At 39.6% G+C, this 24,153-nt stretch overlaps 1 protein-coding gene and 1 long non-coding RNA gene across 18 annotated transcripts in view; both read left to right on the plus strand.

Moving 5' to 3' along the window:
• The window catches only part of LOC136794872 (uncharacterized), a 340,829-nt gene that overhangs the window by 228,799 nt on the left and 87,877 nt on the right, over nt 1-24,153 (plus strand). The gene's annotated exons all lie outside the window — the stretch shown is intronic.
• Nucleotides 1-24,153, plus strand: part of TGFBR3 (transforming growth factor beta receptor 3) — a 200,584-nt gene that overhangs the window by 109,719 nt on the left and 66,712 nt on the right. For 15 of the 17 annotated variants that reach the window (XM_059061302.2, XM_059061291.2, XM_067042778.1 and 12 more), the window contains one exon: nt 15,425-15,562. In XM_059061302.2, coding sequence (XP_058917285.1) covers nt 15,425-15,562 — 138 coding nt within the window. Of the gene's footprint in view, nt 1-14,859; nt 14,957-15,424; nt 15,563-24,153 lie in introns of those variants that run through there. The other 2 variants (XM_067042803.1, XM_067042811.1) reach the window with 1 other exon arrangement.

The raw sequence follows: 24,153 nt of genomic DNA on the forward strand, positions 1-24,153 counted from the left end.
CATAACAGAACTTTGATGCTGTGACTTGATGCCTTGAAATCAGCACAACAAAATGGTGCTCGAAGAGCAGTGTTTACTTTGATCATTTTTCAACTTCTGTGCCCCAGCCTTTCACGGAGTACAAATTGCTTTACCAGAGTTATGGGGCTGAAGCCCACGGACTGTTTTTGTAGTCTGGTTGCTGTGGTGATTCTTAGTCTTCCATGAAACTCCATCTCCAGGGAAACAGAAACCTTTGCAGCTGTCTCAACCTTTTTGGTATTGTATCCGGTGGAGGTCTTCACCAAGCTCCGTAGCAAGCCTGAGAGTGGTTGATTTGTGTCAGCGTAAACAAATATGTGGAAACAGGACATCTCATTCAGTACATGTTGTATTTCAAAACAAATAGCTCCCCTATCCTTCTCCCAAATCATATGGGGACTTTGAAGTATCTCCAAGTTCGGCTGAAGCCAGAGTTTAGTGAGCCATCGAGATGTTGTTGGTCACGATAATGATACGAGTAAGAGCTTTGGGAGAATGACTGATGAAGTTTGTAGAGTTGCCAGGTGGGGAAGAAAGTGGTGGTAAAGGAGAAGCTTAATGGGGCTTGTGTGTGTCCAGACAGGAGAAGCTGGTTTAGGAAGAGAGGCAGGCTGAGACTAAGGATGCCAGCAGTTTGATGTTTAGGGAACAGTGAGAAAAAATGTTTTGACTTTAAACTTCAGTGGAGAACAATAAAGACAAAACCTTCCTTCCATAGGAACCAAGGGAATGGAGAAAAATTGCCATGGTTTTAGAGGGTAGAAGTAATAATAGTGAACACTTAAAGAGCACTTACTGGGACTTCCCTGGTAGCGGAGTGGTAAAGAATCCGCCTGCCAATTCAGGGGACACGGGTTCAAGCCCTGGTCCAGGAAGATCCCACATACCATTTAGCAACTAAGCCCGTGTGCCACAACTACTGAGCCTGCCCTCTAGAGCCCGTGAGCCACAACTACTGAAGCCTGTGCGCCTAGAGCCGGTGCTCCGCAGCAAGAGAAGCCACCACAATGAGAAGCTTGTGCACAGCAACTAGAGAAAGCCCGCAGCAATAATGACCCAACACAGCCAAAAATAAATAAATAAATAATAATTTTTTTTTAAAAAAGAGCACTTACTATATGTGCCAGTCACTGTTCTAAGTGTTTTACGCATATGGCATGTTTAATCCTTTGACATTTGATGGAATAAGCACAGGTATTATCCCCATGTTACAATGGATGAAACTGATGCCCATAGAGTCTTAACATGCTCAAGGCCCTAAGGCTGGTAAGTGGAGAGCTGAGAGTCCAACTGGCTCTGACCACTAGGTCAGAGCTCTTAACCAGTAGGTCAAACTGTCTGTAATTTAGGAAGGAAGGCAGAATGACCCAAAGGATTGGATTACAGGAGACACTGGCCAACTTGGAAGAAAATGTAGATCTTGGAAGAAATTAAATTATGCTCTAAAATGTGTTTATTGATTCATTCATTCATCATTAAATATTATGTAGTGCCTTCTAAGTGCCAGGTATTAGACTAGGCTCTCATGATAAGAAGACAAGTCCCACTCCCTCCCCTCAGATAAAGTGCATGTTAACTTAATACAAGGCAGCAGATGTTAGATGCTATAAGAAGGTCAACTGGACATAGGTCAGGAGCATCCACTGGGAAGAGCTTCCTTCTGCCTTCTAGGGCACTGATGACACGAAGCCTTCTTAAAGAGTGTGGTATTTTTCTGTGAGGTGAGCAAAATTGATCCCAGGTGAAGATATGAAACTGTAGTTAAATTCAGTATGTTAGTACATACCTTTACCTCTTTCTAAACAGAATTGAGAGGTCTCATTTGATGAGTTTATGTATAGTTGCATATAGTTTGCTCTTGAGGATTTCCAAACCACAGAAGAGCAGGATGTCCAATTTGTAAACAACACTGGCAGGAGTGGGTTCCAGGGTAACAATGGAGAGCACTTTACAAGAAGGAAAGGGTTTGAGAAGGCTCGGGAGATCCATCTTTATAGGAAGAAGTTCACATGATGCCTCAGGTGATGACTGTGCCAAGTTCCTGAGATATGTTGAGGGCCTGTCTGTAACTAATACATGATTTTTAACTATGGGGCAAGCATGTTACTAGTGCTTTACAAGTATTAACTTATTTATTCCTTGTAATAACTCTAAAAAGTAGGTACTAATCTGTTATTTAGGTGAAGAAATAGCAGCACAGAGAGGTCAAGCAATTTGCCTAAGTTCATACAGCTAAGGAATTAATGGAGCTGGAAATGAACACAGGGAGTTTGGTGCAAGTGTCCATGCTCTCAATCATTATGCATTGCTGATAAGTCATATTTCACTTTATGGGTCTCATTTTAAGCCATAAAGGTAGTCTGTTAGATGCAAAGGCATTCTTAAGTTTAGCTTGAGGCTAATGTCAGACACCCTCTCCACATGAAACATCTGGTCATCCACTGTTCTAAAAGGGACGATAACCTACTTTGCACATCATGCTTTATTTCTCAGGGCTGACTGGGAACCTTCCATAGTAAGTGGATAATTAATAGAAAAAAGAAACAAAAATCGTAGAGTTTAGCTACCTGTTAACTCTGATTGAAAAGTTTGTTTGCTTAAGAATGTGGAATCTGATGGTGACTTTATCAGGTTTCTCTATTTTAAAAACAGTTATTTTAGAATATTATCCCTCGAAAATGGGTCTGAAAAATTTAACTTTTCATCATCTTTCTTTCAGAGAATAATAACATTTCCCTCACACGTTAGAGTTCACAAAGAATTATATTTGTCATAATGTAAATTATTTAACCTTCTCAACTATCCTATGTGATTGCTCTTAATCTCTTTTAAGGTTAGATGAGATTTAATTTAATATCTTATGAAAAACAATGGCTTGTTCAAAGCTAGTTCTAATTTTAGAATCTGGGCTTAAAAGCAAGAGACAACAAGCTCCCACAGACTCAAATATACCAAGACATGGACAGATGTGACCTGAAGCTACCAGGATAGTATTCTGAAATCTTTATGAGATACTAAAGAACTGTCATCACTTCCCTAATAGGTTTGCTTTATCCTAGTATCATTTTCTTTTGAAATAATTATTGTTGAGAAGTACTCTCAAGTATTTTACTGTATTGCTTACTAAATATATGGACTTTAAAAAACAAATTTAGCAAACTTCTGTAGAGAGTAAATGAAATAGGAAGTGGGTGAAGTCATTCTGAAAGTCTTAAGAAGAGTATTCAGTAATGAAGTCATGGAATCCCTAGATGCTAGGATCAGAAGGGGTCTTTGTGGTCATCCAGTTCAGTTTGTTTATTTTATTTATTCCTTGTTTGTGAATTTTGTTTCTAAAATATCTGTGGCAAGTGCTCATCCAGCCAATCCAAGTCATTCAGAAAATTGGGAAGGATTGGAAGAAACAAAATTGATCACATTGACAGATTTTGCCTGTTTCTTTCAGAGAAGTTTAGGTCTGATTTGTCCTGCTTGGGAGCCCTGCCCAGCCAAGTTGCTATTGCCTCTCCGGATCCTTGACATCTTCTCTCCCCACACACCCTGGACATATCTCAGTCTTGGTGTTGTATTCTCACCATCTCTTCACGTGTCTGTCTTCCTCTGGACTGTGGTGAGCACACTGGGGAAAGATAGGCTACATATTACTCATGTTTCTGTTGCCAGTAATTGGCATGGTGCCTGGCGCATCATAGGACTTAATTTATGTTGTTTGAATAAATGAAAAACATGCACAGGAAACATAGTTACTGTCCTAAGCTAGCTTAGTGTGTGCCTTAGCTTTGATCACCTTAGATCTGAAAGCCTGAGGATTGATGTGACCCTTCAGACTTCTAAGATACTCTGAGTTCCTTGTACTGTCACATGAAGCTCTTTCTAGATAAGATTTGAAACTCAAGACTTGGTCAGGTTCATCCTGTATGAAAGTTCAAATCACATTTTTTTGGTGTGTGGTAAAAAACACATAACATTTACCATTTTAGCCATTTTAAAGCGTACAGTTCAGTGACATTTGTAGATTCACAATGTAGTGCAACCATCACCACTGTTTTGTTCCAGAACATTTTCATCACTCCAAAAACAAACTCCATACCAAATAGCAGTCAGTCCCAGCCCTGGAAACTACTTTCTGTCTCTGTGGATTTGCCTGCTCTGGACATTTTATACACATGTAATCATATAACATGTGGCATTTTGTGTCTGGCTTTTTTCACTTCACATAACGTTTTCAAGGTTCATCTATGTTGTAGTATGTGTCAGTGCTGTACTCTTTTTATTGTCAAATAATATTCCATTGTACGGATATACCACATTTTGCTTATTTCAGATCATATTTTTATAGAGAGATTTGTCATTGTGAGTCAGATTTCTTATTTCTGGCCAAATATCATGAATGGCAGAGAATCTTCATTATTATCTACGAGATCCTGGTAATTTTGAAATATTTAAATTTATAATCTAAGCCTGAATGTTTTGTAATGTAACACCCCCACCCCTTCTGCTTTCCCCATTTTGGCTCAATTTACTGCTTATTAATGATATTTTCAAAGGACAAGTTAAAGACAGAATGGTAGACTATAGTAGTTTTGCTGCAATTGAGAAGTAGAAGACTAGTGGCTGTTGAATTAATAGGCATTTGGGTCTTCCCTGAATTATGAAATAGAGCTTAAGCTATCTGATTTTGATATCTTTTAGGACCTTCCAGACTTTGGTCAGGATTAGAACATTTCTTTAGAGATGTATTATGGAAGAGTAGCTTGTACTTTTCTCTATTTGCATGGGAAACTAAACCTTTGTAGTACTTTCAAACTCTTTAAATACAAGCGCTCCAGCTGTGCCTTCCACGTTTAACATACAGAGTAAAATTCAGAGATTATAAGCTTTTTTATAAGTCATTTTATGTATAAAAAAATGAAACTGTATAAAAAGTTGACAATTAATATTTATGAATATTAAGGCAGAACCTCATATTTCCTAATGTCAAATAGGGAAAGCAGTTTTTTTTTTTTTTTTTTTTTTTTTTTTTTTTGCGGTACGTGGGCCTCTCACCGCTGTGGCCTCTCCCGTTGCGGAGCACAGGCTCCGGACGCGCAGGCTCAGCAGTCATGGCTCATGGGCGCAGCCACTCTGCGGCACGTGGGATCTTCCCGGACCGGGGCACGAACCCGTGTCCCCTGCGTCGGCAGGCGGACTCTCAACCACTGCACCACCAGGGAAGTCCCGGGAAAGCAGTTTTAATTATTCACTTAGAAATGAACTGATATTGTTACCCTTTCTGTTGCTCTGCACATTCACTAATTCCCAGTATTATGACTTGATTCACCAGGGTTTAAATTTGCCGACTAGGTGTATGGTGTTGACAGAATTACAGTATCTTCATTATTGGGAAACGAATGACTGTATAAGTTATATGACTTGAAAATCAAATGGTTTGTGTTTGAATTTTATTGATTGATTGATTGATTGCCTGCGTTTGGTCTTCATTGCTGTGCTCAGACTTTCTCTAGTTGTGGCGAGCAGGGGCTACTCTTCGTTGTGGTGTGCAAGCTTCTCATTGCGGTGGCTTCTCTTGTTGCAGAGCACGGGCTCTAGGCACGCGGGCTTCAGTAGTTGCGGCTCGCAGGCTCAGTAGTTGTGGCTTGTGGGCTCTAGAGCACAGGCTCAGGAGTTGTGGTGCATGGACTTAGTTGCTCCACGGTATGTGGGATCTTCCCGGACCAGGGCTCGAACACGTGTCCCCTGCATTGGCAGGTGGATTCTTAACCACTGTACCACCAGGGAAGTCCTGGTTTGTGTTAGAATTTGCACTTGTTTCATTCTGAGGTGAAATCTATTCCTCGTCCCTGCTATGACACTCAATTCTGATTTACCTTGTAAATAAGTGTCAAGAGGTTTCATTCATGATCTAAATAAGGAATGTTGTTCAGACTTCTTACAACTTAGTCTTTTGTTTCTTTCTTTTTTTTTACTTTTTATTTTCCTTTTTCCTTCAGGTTATTAATTAAGTGCTGAAAGGTTTTTAAGGGTATAATGTAACTATAATGAATTTGTTACCAGGTATCCACCTCTTTACTGTAGCTTTGTCCCTTTCCAGTTAGAACAAATGTATTGAACCACTTTTAATGCTGCCTGAATAAAATAGGAAATTTAAACCCTTCAATACTGGCTTTAGGAAGATATGATCCCATCTTAGACACTTATCAACTACAGCATGCCAAGTTCTGTATGCATATTTTGGCAATTTTCCCTCTGCTTTCTGTGATCATAGCTCTTACCCTGAAAACTCATTGCAGGGCTTAGGGAGAACTGATTTTGAGGAGGAAAAACAGGCAACAGTACTGAACTCTAATGTAAACACTGCAAACTGCATTTGCTCTATTGTGCATTAGGCTGCTCTGACACAGTTCATTGCCTGAGTTAAAAGCATTTAAAATTCTATGCCTCTAAGAGATAATAGAACATTTGATCAAAGAAAATAATGCTTTTTCAGGAAAATTGTTCCCCAAAACACAGACAGATAACATGTTCTCCCACCTTTGACCTTGGGGTTATTTGTTCTCCCTTTCTCCAGATAGGCCATGTAATGTTGAAACTATAGTTCCTCTAAAAACATTTCCACGTAAAATTATAACCTGGCTGGAAGAGACCAGAATACTCTTAGGGGACTGGTACTGTGAATTTCAGGAGTTGTTTTTGTTAGAGCTTTCAAAGGAAACCAGACTTCACATTATTCCCAGTTCTACTGTGATCAGAACTTAGTTTCCTTAGAGAGTGATTTGGTCTAATCCACATATCAACTGGGAGGCCCTGGAGCTCAAGGAATAATTGGCTCACACCTCTGCTAATTCTGTGGCATGAAGAAATCCAGAGGAGGGTACATTTCTGCAGATTGCCAGAGCCTTAGCATTCTTGTGGCCCTCTCCACTTCCTGGGTTTATAACTCTAGATGTTACATGGCTGAGATACACTTGATTCACTTGGATTTGAAATGCAACCAACACTATCTTGAGTTCCATAGTGCCTTCGTTCATGAGAACTGTAAGCATTATTAGAGTTTTTGTAGAGGAGATAGAGGGGAACTCACATCAAAGCAATTCAGACAACTTTAGCTGCCCTGTAGACATCACTATTCATAAAAATACTTGTTGACCCATCCTTGTGGAGTTTCACTGACCTCTCGGCTTGTGCTGGCCTCCTGTCACCTTGCTTACAACTCAGTCCCCTACCTTTCTTCTTTGTCTTTCCCTCTTTTCCAGAAGCAAAATAGTTCCTGCCTCTTACTTCTGTAGAGCAGCTCCCCATCAAGCCCTATGCCCTATGGCCAACACCCAAGATTAAGAGTGGGGTGGGAAGGTAGGGAGAAAGGAAGAGTCAGACATTCATTCTGTTCTTATGAATAGAATATGAATATTCTTATGAATGAGAGACGTCCATTCTATTCTTAGCATTGCCACTTTCTAGCCATATACCTTTGGATAAATTATTTATCTCTAAGCACCAATTTCTTCATCTTTAAAATGGGAATAATTAGATAATTATGCAAAGTGTCTCTTGATGAGAGTAGCGAGTCTTAATCCAGTAGATGGACCCATGGGTCTGCTTATTGTCTTTCTTTGGGAGATGATGGCTGTCACTACTGTTGGCACCACTATTCCTACTGACAACAACAATTCCAAGTGTAGTGTTTTTGAACATCCATATCTCAGTAATTACTCCTCTCTAGATTTCTCTTTTGTTCTAGAAAGCTAACACCATGTGCCCACTCAGAATTCCTTACCAGCTTCAGGTTAATGTACTAGCCCAGGGGAATCCAGATGCCATCTTTTGATGCTTAGAGCATCAAATTAAATTTAATCACTACCTGAACACTGGTGCATTTGCTAACTTTAAGATGGTGCATAGGCAGCAATCTTTATTGAGATCTGTAACTACAGCTGGCAGATGGAAATGATTAATCCAGTACTCACCTCAGATCATGTGGGAATTGGGTTCTTGCTATGCCTACCTTTTAAATTAGCTTCTACTGGTCACCCCATGATTCTCTTTATTACACAGTTCTGTTTACTGTAGTACTGACAAGCAGGCCATCCTGACATCCTATTATTATAGACATATACATGTCAAAGGACTGGCTCACTAAACAGGTAGCAAAAACAATTTCAAGCCCATTGTAAAAAGTAGACATTGAGGACTTCCCTGGTGGCACAGTGGTTGAGAGTCTGCCTGCCGATGCAGGGGACGCGGGTTCGTGCCCCAGTCCTGGAAGATCCCGCATGCCGTGGAGCGGCTGGGCCCGTGAGCCATGGCCGCTGGGCCTGCGCGTCTGGAGCCTGTGCTCGGCAACGGGAGAGGCCACAACAGTGAGAGGCCCACATACTACAAAAAAAAAAAAAAAAGAAAAAGTAGACATTGAGAGTAAATAAATTGACATGGTACATATTATATGGAGCTTTGATTATGTTAGAGTTCAAAACAATAATAAAGTGTTTGGAATCGATCTGTTTATTAAGTGTGACAAAGGAATATGAAAAAATAAAAGCAAACTTTTTTTTTCACATTGGTCAATTTGCCAATATTGAGTTCCTTCAATTTGTCTAGAAGTTCAGTTTCTAACACACTTCATTGCCTGAATGAAAATCATTTAAAATTCTATGCCTGTAAAAGATAGTAGAATATTTGGTCAAAATTTTATCCTTGTCATCTACCCCTGAGAAGGTAAACACGCTCCAAAGTTTTTTTCACGTTTCACATATTTGTATTTGTATAACTGTAAAAGATAATAAATAAAAACATTCTGTTTTCTTTGTTTGCCTAGTGTGACTCCCCTAAATGGCATAGGTGGTGCTCTGCCCTGGCCTATACACACAACAGAGGATGATAATCAGGGCGGTTATTCTCACAAAGCCTGGGTGTGGCCTCAGAATTCTGTCCAACACACGTTCCCGGCAGCCCCTACCATTTGTTTTGGAAGCACGAATTGGAATCTGTTTGCTTTTCTTAACTGTGTTTTAAAGTTCAAGTAGAACTTGATAGTGAAGTTAATGTTCTCTTTACTAGATGCATCATCCCCCCATCACTTTATGGCCAGGAAAGTGCAACCATATGACTCTGTAACCATTACTTGAGTCACATTTCATGAATAACTGTTATTGGTGCTTCCTTTTATTCATCTTTCAGAAAACTTGTTGCCTACTTACTAGATGTCTAGCCCTGTGCTAGGCCCAAGGATGCAGAAATGAGTGTGACTTAGTTTTTGCCCTTAAAGAATGCCCTGAGGATTTCACAATGTAAGGTGAGGAGTCAATGGCAAACATCTGACCAGATCGTTTATGTGCCATGTGAAGGTAGAAACAGGAGTGTGGTCTGTGGGAACAGCGCTGGACCCAAGTCTGCCTGCAAGACAGGGAAGATTTCCCTGGAGGCTGCATTTTGAGCTGGACACACATGTCAGTCCAGCGGCTGGTTGGGAGGGGTGCTGCAGGCTACAGTCCTGAAGGGCCGTGGTGTGTTACTGACACAGACAGTCCCGTTTTCAGATGGCAGATGCTTAATGTTCCAGGACAATGGGAAAGTGCTTGTCAGTGTTCCCAGACTTGCCAATAGCAGCATCTGTACCTCAGAACATGCCCACACCTGGGGTCTCCCCTTTCTCAGTCTCCCTTCCCCATAGTGACTGATCGGTGGGCTACTCGGGGAAGGCAGGGCCAGGGTCCCTGGAATCCCCTTGCAACTCTCCCAGGACTGCTTTAGAGGGTCATGACCTGTAGTTTCAGAAATACTCTTCTGTTTATATGAGCTCTTGTCCCTCAACCCCCAACCCAAATTTAGTTCCGAGTATTTTTCCAGGGCATTCAAAATATAGAGCAGAGAGGGCAGACTTATTTCTGCATTATATTTCAGTCTTAAATTTTAGGGCTTTTGCCCCCTATTTTATGGTTTTATTAGATTATTTTCAGAGGTTCCCAGGGAATCCTGAATCCTGTCCTTGTGGGGGGAGGAGGAATTAGTTTTGGAATTGACCGGCTTTGTGTTTCAAGAAAAAACCATTGGGCAGGAACTTGATATCATTTGTCATAGCAGTGAAGTCTTTGACCTTAATGCTGCTGAGACCAGGGTGAATGGTCAGCTGACTTCCCGGGTAGCATAGAGACACTTAGGGGGGTTGAGATTCCTTGAATTTGATGCTAACTGATGTTCTAGAAATTCAGAGAAATGTAAAAATAAAATCATAAGGAAATTTTTTAAAGTTCCGAATCCACCCCTCTAAGAATATTTTAAGGGAATCTTTTTATACCAATTCCCAGATGGCAAAAGACAAGCAGTGGTAAGTAAAACGTCAGCTGTAGGGGTTCCTCAGACTGGAATACACTTTAAAACACTGCAAAGCAACTAACTAACTACTGTTCCCCACTCCCAGCAATTGGTTATGTATTTCAGATGCATCTGGGCCAGATTTGAGTTCCTAAAAGTCCTTTTGCCCAAATGCAAGTGAAATTTGAGTTCTGCTGTGGTTACCCTAGTGTCCTGAAGTAGGTTCATGTCTCACTGTTCGGCTGTGTAAATTATGAGTGCTATGGGATGCAGATTTAGGATGTTTTCAGTTACTGCGAACACTGTTGCTAAATGGGTGTCTGCTTACCTCTGAAGAGGGCATAGATATGACTATACACACACCAGGGTGGGAGTTTATGGGTCTTGTTTATAGACACACTGCTGGAGTGCTTCTCTTATCTGTCTTCATGTAAACTGATTATTGGATCATCCATTTCAGAGCAGTATTTGGTCTGGTTTTAGAGAATAGGAGTCCCTCTGGTAGTGTTTTGGATGACTTCACCTTTTCATGGGGTCCATAGGGGCTCTTACAAGAATCAGAAATGTTGAGCTGGAACTTCACTGACACGTTAGCAAAATTAGACAATTGTTAGACTCTCATATCAGTTGTTTTGCTCGCTTTTCTTTTGCTTGTTTTAACAAACCCCAGGAGTAGGGGATCTAACTAATAAGAAAAGTTTGAAGTCACTGTGGTAGAAATATCTTGCATCTCTACCATGAATCCTGGGAAATTCAAAACAATTTTCATATGGCATCTTTCCATCAAGAGAGTAGGGTGTTTTTTTTTTTCTTTTCTGTAAGAAAGTACATAATTCATTTAGATAAAGTGATTTACTGAGTTTGCTACAATGTATAGTTTTTGCATATCAAAGATAATCTTTGGAGAGCTGAGAGTCTTCACCCAAACAAGGGTCCAGAGAAAACTCTTCCTGTTGTTTTCTGGTGATAATGTGGGCAGGGACATGCTTCCTAAATGGGAGATAGGAAGGTTATCTTTCGACTCAGAGGCTTTATGCACCTGAGAGTTGGACTTGACTTTTGTTACAACTGTGTTCAGATTCCCCAGAAGAGTACTCAAAAAAGATTTACTTTGATTTCTTTGTAAAATAGGAGAACTACATTAATTGCATCTAGTAGTTTATTGAAGTGCACAGATAGCCTCAGAAGACCTAATATAAATAGATGTCATGGAACAGATTAGACCAATTAGCTTTTCTTTATTTGGGGGAGGGGTCAGCAGTGCATGAGGAACAGTGTCTACATCTGGGATGTGACAGATCACATTTATTTGTATTTTCTCATGACATTAGGAAGACTGAACATTCAGCACTGTTTGAGACAAACGTGATTAAAGCTGGAATTCTTGGACAGGACTTTATGGACCACTATATGGTCAAAGTATGGTTTCAAGAAGTCACTGAAACCCCAGAAACTACATGTGAAAATTTGTTAGTTCTGGGTTGTCATCTATTATGTTCTTTCCCTGATGAGATGATATCTTAAGACTAGAGGTGTAATTTCTAGTTTAATTACAGGGAGTAGTTTTGTTTCTGATTCTGTCATTAGAATTTTCCTACTCTTCTATAATGGATTCTTTAACCTGGGTTAATGGTTACTTAACCTAGGGTTTATGGGCCCTGCAATGGATGTATTTCCCTGACATGGTCAGAAAGTTTTATGTGCATATGGGGTTTTTTTATGTGTTTGGGGTGTGGCGTTCATAACTTGCCTTAAGTTCTCAAGAGCTCTATGACTCCCAAAGGTTAAGAAAGGAGCCACTAATTTAGAGACTAGTCACTGTTCACTCATTTGAGATGCAATCCCTTTTACTCCATTAGCTTCACAGCTACGTGGGTTCAGTTTACCCATGGACTAAGTGATGACCCTTATTTTTATGTGTAAATTTGACATAGGGTTGAGAGTCAACTCTTTAAACTATTGTTTGGATTTCCAATTTGGAAATTATTGAATACTGTCTGCTTCTCCACTGGCTATTTCTTTGCTACAGTCTGTCTCACATCTGGTCTTCAGACCATGACCGCTGGACAGTTTACCCAGGGGAAAAAACCTTTAGCAGAACACTCTTACCTTTGTAACTATAGTCTATTCTGATCTGTAATTGGTTCTAAAGAGGATTTTCTTTATTTTTTCCTTCTTTTTTTTCTTCTTCTTCTTCTTCTCTTCTCCCCACCCCCCCTTCTTTTTTTTTAGTCTGAGAGAAATTAAGCACCTTAGCCAGGAATTCTTTAAGAGCTCTTATGGGTATGTTCTTCCCACATTTCCGGGAGCTTTTCTACCTTCGTTCTCTTGTTGGTTGTTTTTGGTTGTCCTCTAGTTTCCCTTCAGCAAGAGTTATTCAAGTGGAGGAAGGTTGCTGAGGGATTAGGTGAGCAGGTGCTTGGAGGACTCTCTGTTCCTGCCAAATGATCTTTTTAAAAAAGTATTGAGTATTTTTCTTTTAATTTCCCAATCGTCGTGTCAATTCTTCTTTGCCAAATGGTTTTTGGGGCTTTGCCTGGGCCCCATGTGCCAGAGTCGGGGATTCATCTTGGCCAGACACTGCCACATATTGAAGAGGGAACTGATTCCAGGAAAGCTCAGAGAGCCATGGCTCCTAGAAATCTTTCCTTGATGGTATGAGCCAGGCCTCAACACTTTTGACCATCTGGAAAATTTTGGACTTGAGCACCAATATGTGTCTCATACATATTTTTCTTTTCATTTCCTAAGGTTTTTTAAAAAAATTCTTGTTCATTTGAGATATATATTTATTACTACTTTATCTGTGAGCTCCAAGAAGAATCATATGCCTGAGGGCTGCAAAGAAAATCATCCAAAAAAGAGTTGATGTGCCCTCTGTGGGTATACATTGCTATTCTTTGTGCTCAATAAACAGTTTTGGAATGAATAAATCTGGAAACTTTTCACATGCTATAAGTGACAGAGTGTTTCTTTGCAATTTTCAAGTATTCTTGGACAAGTAATGATTTCATCTCTCCTTTCTTCACTCTCCATAGTGTGTGCTTTCTGTAGTGTGCCTCTCTCTGTTTAGTTAATGCTGCAGTATGAATCTCTCCCCCTGCTCTGTTTCTACAGCCTCTCCTGTTTATAGTGGCGATCAGTCTGATTATTTCTAGATGTGGACGGCATCTCCAAAATGCTGTGAGGTAGATTCTGTACAATTAAAGAACATGTTAATTTGCTGTAGCTGTACTTGACATCATTGTTCATTAGTACTCTGCTTTTAGTACTATGCTTATGCCAGTATTAAAATGATCCTATGCTTATGCCAATATTAAAATGACTCCTCGCTCACGACAGTTGGAGCCTTGCTCATGTGTTTTTTCACTTTTTGGTAAATTAGCTAACTAAATTCCTTTGAGCCTATTAATCAGAGTTTTAAAAAAACTTTTTAGGTAAAATAAATTTATGAATTTGTTGTGATAAATCCATCATTAAAAATTACTCTATATCAAGCAGAGTATTAGACGTAAGACATGTCTTTGCCTACTGAGTATTTGCAGTCTATTTTGAAAATTAAGACACATACACTCAGTAGCAAATGAATGAGATGGTATTATATACCATAGTGCTAATTATTCATAGAATAAAGCACTTTTGTGGCCTTGAAAAGTAGAGACAAACATCCATTTGGCATTTACTGAGTGCCTATCGTGCGCTAAGGCATGGATATAGAAAGTTAAGTTTAGTGCCTTATTATCAGTGACTTGAGAGTACACTGTAGTAAGTGACACTGGTGTCATAAGCAGTCTCTACAATGAAAGGCAGAGATACATTGAGATCAGAGTGAGTCAGCAGCCACTGGGAAGATATCAAGTAAAGTAATCCAGCTTTGAGTGCTCTACCCCTGATGACTGTATAGATTCAGATCATGGATCTAGACCATTTAATCCTCATTAGGATTATGGCTGAGATGTAGGATTATTCCCAGTGTATCACTCGGTCTGTGTCTTTTAGCTAAAGTCATTTTTTGTTCTTTCCCTCTCTTATCACTCTATGGTGCTCTTTGGTGAGTTCAGTTTGTTTAAATACGTGATTCTTGGGTCTTGCCTCACCCCTCTGTATAGAAAGCCAGTGTGAGACATGCTTATATGAAAGCATCTGTTCAGTATTTCTTTATTCATCCTATTGCTTTTCTATGTTTGTGTTGACTGACCTTGGGTGATGTGCTCTGGGAGGATGTTGCTGAACCCACTGTTTCCAGATATCCTCACAGGTGCTTTTGTATGATGCTAATGATGACAGTGTAACCTACAGTAGTCCTTGATCTGCTATCAAAACTGGCCACAGTTTTCCTATCCAGACTCATGGTTTTCTTCCCTGTTTTTTCTTTTTTTGGACTGGGACTGTGTACAATCAGTTTTTATTCTGTGTGTTCTCTATGCTTCATTTCTTTGGAAAATCCCTTCGAGCTAATAGCTGGGATGATGAAAGCACTGGCAGCTCCCCTTGGCAGCCGCTTTCCCTTAGCTTTCGGCACTTTTCTTTGGCAGAACTCACTTAACTTTATAGAGAGAGGTTGGAGTTTACCTGGAAGAGAACAAAGTCATTTCTTTGGTGATCCAGAGAGATGACATGCCCCCAGGTGATTGATTCTGTACTCCAATTTTGAACTTGGTCATTTGACTTGAAGGATAAGGTAGTCCTGAGGGAAGGTAACTTTTATTTTGCCTTTGACAACTTTGAAAAAAAAAAAGTGTTCTGTTTATTTGTATTCTGCCATTACTAGGAGCTGATTCATGTTTTGGTTGAGACTAGTGTGAGTTGAACCACACGATATAGCTATTTTTTTGTAGTTAAAAATGGTCAAATATTGGCAGTATCATCTAGTTCAACCACAGAATATATATATATCTAATCTATCTAATATATATAATCTATCTAATATATATCTAATATAATATATCTAATATATATATATCTAATCCACAGAGTCTTAACTAGCTTATAGCTTGTTTCTGTTAATGGTGAGCTGGGAAAAAGAATTCCAGATTCTGTGCTAAGTGATTTTAATTGAAAGCCAGTGCTAAGACTTCTCTTTGTTTCTTCCTAGGTCACTCTGCACCTGAATCCCATCTCCTCAGTCTACATTCACCACAAGCCGGTCGTGTTCCTGCTCAACTCCCCACAGCCCCTGGTTTGGCATTTGAAGACAGAGAGACTTGCAATTGGCGTCTCCAGACTTTTCTTGGTAAGTGTTTGAAACCCTCCCAAAGTGATCCTTAGCATAAGGATATAATGACCTTAAAATTTTGCAAGGCTTTTAAAAAGGCTTATTTCATTGAAATAGTACCAGAGTCCACAGTGTATTAAATTTGGATTTTGCTGTTAGTGATATTTGGATGGCATCGATAAGCATTCACAGAAAACAAATACCATTCACATGCCCTCTTCTGTGGATGGAGAGTCCGGTCTCTCTTGCACAATAGAGCAGGATCTGCAGTCATACTTTGTGTGGCCTGAGCTTTGGTCTCGGCTCTGAGACCACCTCCCCCGCTCCCCATAGTACCAGGAGCAATGTAAATATCGTAAGTAGCCATTAGGTGTGTGGTCTCTGACCACAAAATAAATACGCACAAACCCATTTTATTTGTGTATAACACAGGCCTAATTTCTGATACGAGGATCTGTTTGTTGAGAAAGTAACACAGTGAGCTCCAAAATGAAAACATTTGTATTTTATAAAAAAGCTGGAACCCAGCTCTTGTGGAAGGATCCAAATATTACCTACTATTTGTAAATCATGTCCTTTTGAGTTTGCCAGAACATTCAAGTTTGCTAGTTGTGGAGAAATTGATGGGTTGTTTGGATAGAATATTTGGGGTATGATATCATGTCTGATGATGAGCAACACTGCACTTCACAGTGATAACTCACATTGTCTGTTGCTAGAGCTATGTGCTGATGTCCTAAACTGCAGAGCCTTGGACTCTTAAACCTCTCTTGCCTACAAGCAATCAAAACAAGAAGAGGCCTCAGTTAATAGTCTTCGTCTTGCACAATGAATACATTTTGCCTAATTAATGATTCTTTTTTTTTTTTTTTTTTTGGCGGTATGCGGGCCTCTCACTGTTGAGGCCTCTCCCATTGCGGAGCACAGGCTCCGGGCGCGCAGGCTCAGCGGCCATGGCTCACGGGCCCAGCCGCTCCGCGGCATGTGGGATCTTCCCAGATCAGGGCACGAACCCGTGTCCCCTGCATCGGCAGGCGGATTCTCAACCACTGTGCTACCAGGGAAGCCCATTAATGATTCTTAATTCAGTTCTGTAGTTCTTGTCACTTGTATTTGAAGAGTACTTTTAACTCAAAGGTCCCCATTGAATAAGGTAAGAATCCAGAGTCAATACAGTTAAAAAGTGGATAAATAAATGAGTAAAAACGAGAGAAGGGAAAGCTCCTCTTTATAGAAGAATACCAGTCAATTGATATAGAAGGAATGATGGAGTTAGAAAATCATCAGTTGGTAACCATCACAGTAAAAGTTGATTAGGCCAGAGTCATCAACAGATACTAGATCTAGTGGTGGTGGAGGGAGTTTGAGGAACAGACCATTTACATGGTCTTAAATTAGTTGTTATTCTAGCCAAAAATGCATATAATCTGAGTCTAATCATAAGGAAACACTGGAGAAAACTAAATTGGGTGACATTCAATAAAATAACTTGGCCCATACTCTGCAAAAATGTTAGTCATGAAAGACAAAGAAAGACTGGGGAGCCATTCCAGATTGAAGGAGGCTAAAAAGACACATGTGATCCCTGGGTAGGGAGTGGCACCCTTGCTATAAAGGACATTATAGGGACAATAGGAGAAATTGGAATTGAGCCTATAGATTAAAGTATTGTATCAATGTTATATTTCATAGATTTAATAATTGTACTTTTCTTATATAAGAGAATACCCTTCTTAGGAAGCATAATACACTTAAGCATTAAGGGTTAAAGGGCCAAAAAATTCAGAAAAAAATTAATGTGTAGATAGAATAATAAAGCAAATATGGCAAGGTGTTGAAAACTGGGGAATCTAGTTAAAGAGTATACATGAGTCTTTGTACTATATTTGCAACTTTGTAAATGTGAATTATTTTCAAAATAAAACATTTTTAAACTCAAAAGTACATTTACAAGATAAGAGTTACTAATAACTTAAATTATAGCCTTTTCTGAGAATTGAAACTCATTACTTCTAAATTTAAAAGTCCAAAAGTCAGAATTAGTTGTTATTACTATTATCAGCACATTTATTTAGCACTTAGTACATTCCAGGTATTGCATAAGTGCTTTAATAGTTTATCTTATTTAATTCTCATAATAACCCTGTGATGGTTTACTCCACTTTACAGATTCATTCACAGATGAGGAACTAAGATTTAGAGAGGTTAAGTAGTGACCCAATTCACTTGGCTAATTACTGGCAGAGTTGAGACTCAAATCCATATAGGACTTAACTCTACAAGCTCTTATGCTAAACTGGCTCCCTTCATACTTATAAGCATTGTCAATCTCCTGTAATTAGAGGCATTTGTGATAGTAAGACTAAGGGCCGTGATTATAAAGTCATATGCTCATTTAGCCCTTATCGTGCAGAGCTGCACTGTCCAATACTACAGGTACTAGCTGTGTGTAGCTATTTAAATTTAAATTAACTAAAATCAGAGGACTTCCCTGGTGGTCCAGTGGGTAAGACTTCACACTCCCAATACAGAGGGCCCGGGTTACATTCCTGGTCGGGGTACTAGATCCCACATGCATGCCACAACTAAGAGTCCCCATGCCGCAACTAAAGATCCTGCATGCTGCCACTAAACATGCTACAACGAAGATCCTGTGTGCCGCAACTAAGACCCAGTGCAGCCTAAATAAATAAATATTTAAAAATTTAAAAAATTAACTAAAATCAGAAATACAATTCCTGAAGCACACTAGCCATTTCAGGACCTCGATAGCTATGAGAGGCTAGTGGCTACCACATTGGGCAGGTTATAGAGAGGTTATGAGCAAAGGCTTTGCCTACCCTGGTTTGAATCCAGGCAGAACCTGGGAAAAGTATTTAATTTCTCTAAGCCTGACTTTCCTCAGTTGTAATATGGGAATGATAATAGTCCCTACATCATGAGGTTGTTTTCTTGATTAAGTGAGATTACATGTAAAACGTTTAGTATGGGACCTGGCACTTATAATTTCATAAACATTACCTACCATTTTTGTTGCTATTTATTATTAGTCATAGTAAAGAACACTTGGGAAGGATGTTGAATTTACATTTCTAATTACGAAATGTCTAGCTTGGCCGGCCCCAGATTGAAAAGAGCTCCCATTTCTCTGGGCTGTAGGTCCAGATGAAAAGTGTGGACCACATATATCATAGCTGTACTGATCACTTTCTGGATTCTTTCTTTAAACTGCCTCTCTGTGACTTTTAAGGGAAAGTATCTTACTCCTAGTTATTATTTATTTGCTTTAATTTTGTTTAATATCTGTAAGAACTGCTTCTTGGCCATCAGCTTAAGATGCACTAACAGTGAACCACAGGAGACGGTTTTAGTAAACAATTGAATATCGACCCTATTTGGAGTTTATCCCATGTAAGGAGATTGTAGATCAAGTGATAAATCTCAAATTACCAACACAAGGGAGGCAGCACTGGGAGAAATCAAAGATTTAAATTGTGGGACACGTGAACTCTGCCTTGCTGTCCTGCAGGCCTTCTTTAGGGAACATGGTTTTCTCTATCTGCACATTTCCTCATGGCCTGGAAGAGATGGTGGAGCATCTGTTGTTCATTCAGGTTCTCAGATAGTTAGACGACGAGTGATACAAGTTCTCTCACAAGCTGGGCAGCTCTCCCTAACAGAGACTGTGCTGAAAGAAAGAAGGCAAGGCAAGCTCTTCCCTTGTTCTCTGTAACCTGAAATGAATGACTTGACAGCCATTGCAGCAGAGGGATCTGGACAGAAAATCAATGGTGTGTTTCATTTATCCATTTATTGTAGTTAAGAGTTGAAGGTTAGGGATAAGATAACTAAATTATTTTCCGTAAAGTGGTTCATCCAAACACTTTGGAAGGCCCATAGAATCTTTGGAAACTGAAGCTTAGCCGTTTCCATCAGTGTCTTTTCTTAGGTTACCTGGAGAGCTTAAGGGAGCTGAGGAGAGAGGGTGGGTCCCTTGATTCTCAGTCGAAGATGTGTATGTCCTTGCTTCCTCCTTTATATATTGCTGAAGGATTTGCATTACTGTTGTAAAGCTGTCTTTACTTTCTGTGTAGAGTTACAATACTTTAACAGTTATTTTAAAAATTAAAAAAAAACTTTTGGCTGTGCCGCGCAACTTGTGGGATCTTAGTTCCCCAACCAGAGATTGAACCCGCACCCTCAACAGTGAAAGCATGGCGTCTTAACCACTGGACCGCCAGGGAATTCCCAACAGTTATTATAATTATTTTTAAGTAAGGTTGTGAGAAAAGTTCAAGTAATGGCATCTACTCATCTATCAGGGTGAACCTTTTAAGTTGTCATGTCTGCATTATTATAACTGCCCAATTTAAAAAAGGAGACCTTTCATAATCAGTTAGCAGGACCTTGTGTTACTCAAAATGTCTCAGCCATCCACGAGGGTGACTGAAAACATATTTTAATACCGTCTAAAAAAGGTATCTGTTTGCTACTGTTAAATCTTTTTAGTCCTTCTCTTGATTCCACAGTGCAGGCAAGAGGGAGTGTGTCATGTAGGGAGAAAGTGGGATTGAGTTTCCTCCGCAAGTGCAGTTCCTTTATCTGGTTGTTCTGGTTACCCAGGAAATGGGAATGGATGAGAGTGGTTATCTCAGGCTGAGTGTGAAGTGGTAGATCTTTGAGTATGTCACACACACATACATACACAGGTGTGCACACGCGCAATGGAGTTCTCACAGCCTCATAGGTTTTCTTTTGCAGGGTGTAGGGATAGCCCAGAGAAAATTGGGTAGGTTAGAGTTATCCTTCAGAGCAATCAGAAATAAAAATAATCCTACTCTCTCAGTCTGTCATGTTGAAAGTACAAGTAAAACTCTCTTAGAAGGATCATCTAAGCTTATTTTTATTTATACAGTTATTTCTGCATCAAAGAAGAAGTATGGTAGCTCAACTATGTAATAGATGTATGAACTTTTAACTTGAGGTTGCTAAAAAAAGATTGGGAAGAGCCACAGTACCAGATTGTCTTTAAAAACATGCTACAATTTGAATAGACATTTCTCCAAAGAAAAAACACAAATGGCCATTAAACACATGAAAAGATGCTCAAAATCATTAGTCATTAGGAAAATGCAAATTTAAAACCACAATGAGATCCACTTCACACCCACTAGATTGCTATAATAAAAAAAGGCAGATAAGAACAAGTGGTGTTGGGGATATAGGGGAATTGGAACTCTCATACATTGCTGGTGGGAAGGTAAAATGGTGCTCTGGAAGACAATTGGGCGAAACATATGTCCATTGAAAAACTCATCCACAAATGTTCATAACAGCATTATTCATAATAATAAAAAAGTGCAAACAACCTAAATGTCCATCAACTGATGAATGGATTAAAAAATGGTATATCCATACAATAGAATATTATTTGGCCATTAAAAGGAATGAAGTACTGATACATACCGAACATGGACGGACCTTGAAAACATAAATAAAAGAAGCCAGATGCAAAAGGCCACATAGTATATGATTCCATTTGTATGAAATGTCCCAAACAGGCAAATCCATAGAGATGGAAAGTAGATCAGTAGTTGGCAAAGGATAGTGGGAGGGGAAGATGGGGAATGACTACTAACAGTATGAAGTTTCTTTGGGTGGGGGTGGGGGGTGTGATAAAAATTTTGTGAAATTAGGTAGTGGTGATTATTGCCACAATTGTGAATACACTAAAAACACTGAATTGTACAGTTTAAAAGGAGGAATATTACGATGTCTCAATAAAGTGAATTATAAGGATGAATTATAATATATAATGTTTATATAGTTTATATAATAGAATTATATATAAGGTTGAATTATATCTCAATAAAGCTGTTAGAAAAAAAACTTGCTGCAGCATTCTTTTCAAAAGTGATGTTGTAAAATCAGTGAACCAAAATTTAAAATCATTTTACTTTATTCCATGATTTTTATTTAAAAAAATCTTGCTTTATTTGTATTACAAACCTAAGCACTCTCTCCTAAAAGGTCTACAGACTTAGAACCCTGGGACAAGCAGAAATTCTCTAGATGAGACCCTAATGCCTGGCTTCTAATAACATGAAATGTCTAATCCAGGGGACTTTGCAGCCCTTTGACATCAGGCTTGTTGCTTTGCATGCTCGTGAGGGGAAAAATGTATTTTAAGATTAGGAAAGTCTCAAGAAATAAGCAGCAACTTCTTCCAACCTCATTCACTGTTGGGATTACAGTACTATGATTTATTTTTCCTAGCCATTTATCAGTGAAATCAGAAAAGAAATGCATGTAAATGTGTGTGTGTTTGAATGAAGGTGGGGAATCAAAGGGGATATTGGTCTTCGAGGTAGAGTTTCCAATATTTGGGGCATATTTATACTAAAAAGTTATTCATTGTTTATCTGATATTCACATTTAACTGGGTGTCCTGATTTTATCTGGCAGTTCTACCTAGAGGTAACTCAGATTTTTGTTTCTAGTTAACACTCTGGCCTGGGTGTCAGGAGGCCCAATTTTATTAGTCTTTAGTTCTGCCAATAACCAGTTATATACATCAGTCACCGGGCAAAATCGCTTAACTACCCAAGCCTCAGTTTCCTCATCTCTAAAGTGAAGAGGTGGCACTAGTCAATCTCTGAAGTTCCTCCCAGCTTTCAAACTCTCATTCTTTGATAGTACAACTGCTACATATTACATCCCAGTTTAACTGGAAACAGAAAATGGTAATCTGAACATTGCCTCTTCAGCAAATCCAAGTAAATATCAGAGCAGGGCAATTGAAATAAATGAGAGAAACCAAACTCTATGCTCTTGGCTTTGGATTAAAAACAAATAAAAATTTAACCCTAATGAAAAATGTAAATTAATACCAGGAACATGCTTAATATTTAAAACCTTGTTTTGTGTTTTTGAGTGGGGTGGGTGGGTGAAGAAGCTGAGGTTGCCAAAATCGGTTTATTCCTTTCACTTAAACTTGGGGGGGAAAAGGTCCAAATATGTTGGGGCTCTGCCACCAAACCACAGGCAGTTCTCTGGTCTGCACTGCAGTTTGGATGACTAACAAGGCTCAGTGAAAAACAAGTGCTATTTGTTTTCCTGTGCCCAGTATTTAACTGGAAATCAGAAGGCGAAATTTCCAATCAGTTGTTAAATAGCCCCAGATGTGTGCTTAGCGCTGCTCTAGGAAGGGACATGCACAGCCTGTACCACCGCGCATGTCCAGAAATTCCTTTTCTGAATCCAAGTGATGTGTAACTGGACACTGAGCGCCCCAAAATGCCCTCTGAATAACTCAGACATTCAAGTTTGCTTGTGGAGGGGGGAACTTTTGAAAAATTTCTGTATTCTCTACTGTGTTGCATTTAAAAACCTGGAAATGATTTTTTTTTTTTTCTTTTAGAACTTCCTCCTTTCTCTTGTTTGGCAGTTCTTCCCATATTTAGAAAAACATGACATTAGCATACCTCGTATGACGGTTTCTGTATCTACTTGTTCATTCATCCAACACCCAGTTTTCAGTGCCTGCTGGGAACTGCGCTAACTGTGGAGGCTCCAGAGAGAAATGGGGTGGATTGCCCTGCCCTCAAGGAGCTTCCTGTGGTGTGGGAGGGATGGTTAGGAGACTGGGAAGTACCACAGCTGGATTGTGAAAACTGGAGCAAATGAGAATCCTCTTATTCCAAGTGCAATGAAGGCAGCTCCTTCTGTGAGGCTGACCGGGGAGCAGCATGTGGTAGAGGGCTCAGGGTTGCAGACACAAGCATGGCTTTTTGCTCAACCAGAAGTGTCACCCCTATATATAGGAGTCTGAATATACCATTTCGGATTTTCCAGTGAGGTCTTTCCCCCAAAAAATTCTCTCTTAAAGGCAGATTAAATAACTAAATGTTTCAAGATTGGTTCTTCCTTTTTCTTTTTTTAAAAATATCTCTTGTGGAATGACTCACTGTGTCCTGTGGGATATTCCAAGTGGTTGTGTACCAGGCATTTTTGTCCCAGAGGCTGCTTATCTCTTGGTTTTGTGGCTTGTCCATAAGAGCCTTAATTATAAGGGGCTTGATCCTCTCATGAACTAGGGTTGGTCAACTACCATATTTCCTAGGAGTGAGTTTCTAGCCCTTTTGTGGTGAGAGAGCTCTTCCTAAATGTCACTGAGGTAATTAGAGCATTGGAAAGAGTCCAGTTTGGACTGGTAATCCTGGTCCAGAAAGAGTTTTTGAAAGACTTCCTAGGATTTATCCTAACTCGTTGTATTAAAGCTGATGAATGTTGTCAGTGAGTGGCCCCTTGGCCTTAGGAGGTTTGCCTGGGTGTATGCTTCCTGATCAAGACATCCTGTCCTGAAGGGTTCACGCAAGCATGGACTTTTCCTGCCTCTGCTGGACTTGCTTTGTCATGGCTCTGTGGCAGAAGGTTGATGTTTTTTTTGTGTAGAGTCCCATGCTGCCCTTTAAGGCTTTACTGTTAAAGGCTGATCTGGTAATCTGATGAATCTGCCCTTCCCAAGTGTTGGGCAGTTGTATCAAATGTTACATCTCTAGTGCCCTTGGTTAATGTGGTGGACTGCCTCCAGAGAGCTGTTTGGTAGA

The sequence above is a fragment of the Kogia breviceps genome, chromosome 1 (genome assembly GCF_026419965.1).
Source record: "Kogia breviceps isolate mKogBre1 chromosome 1, mKogBre1 haplotype 1, whole genome shotgun sequence".
Lineage (NCBI taxonomy): Eukaryota > Metazoa > Chordata > Mammalia > Artiodactyla > Physeteridae > Kogia > Kogia breviceps.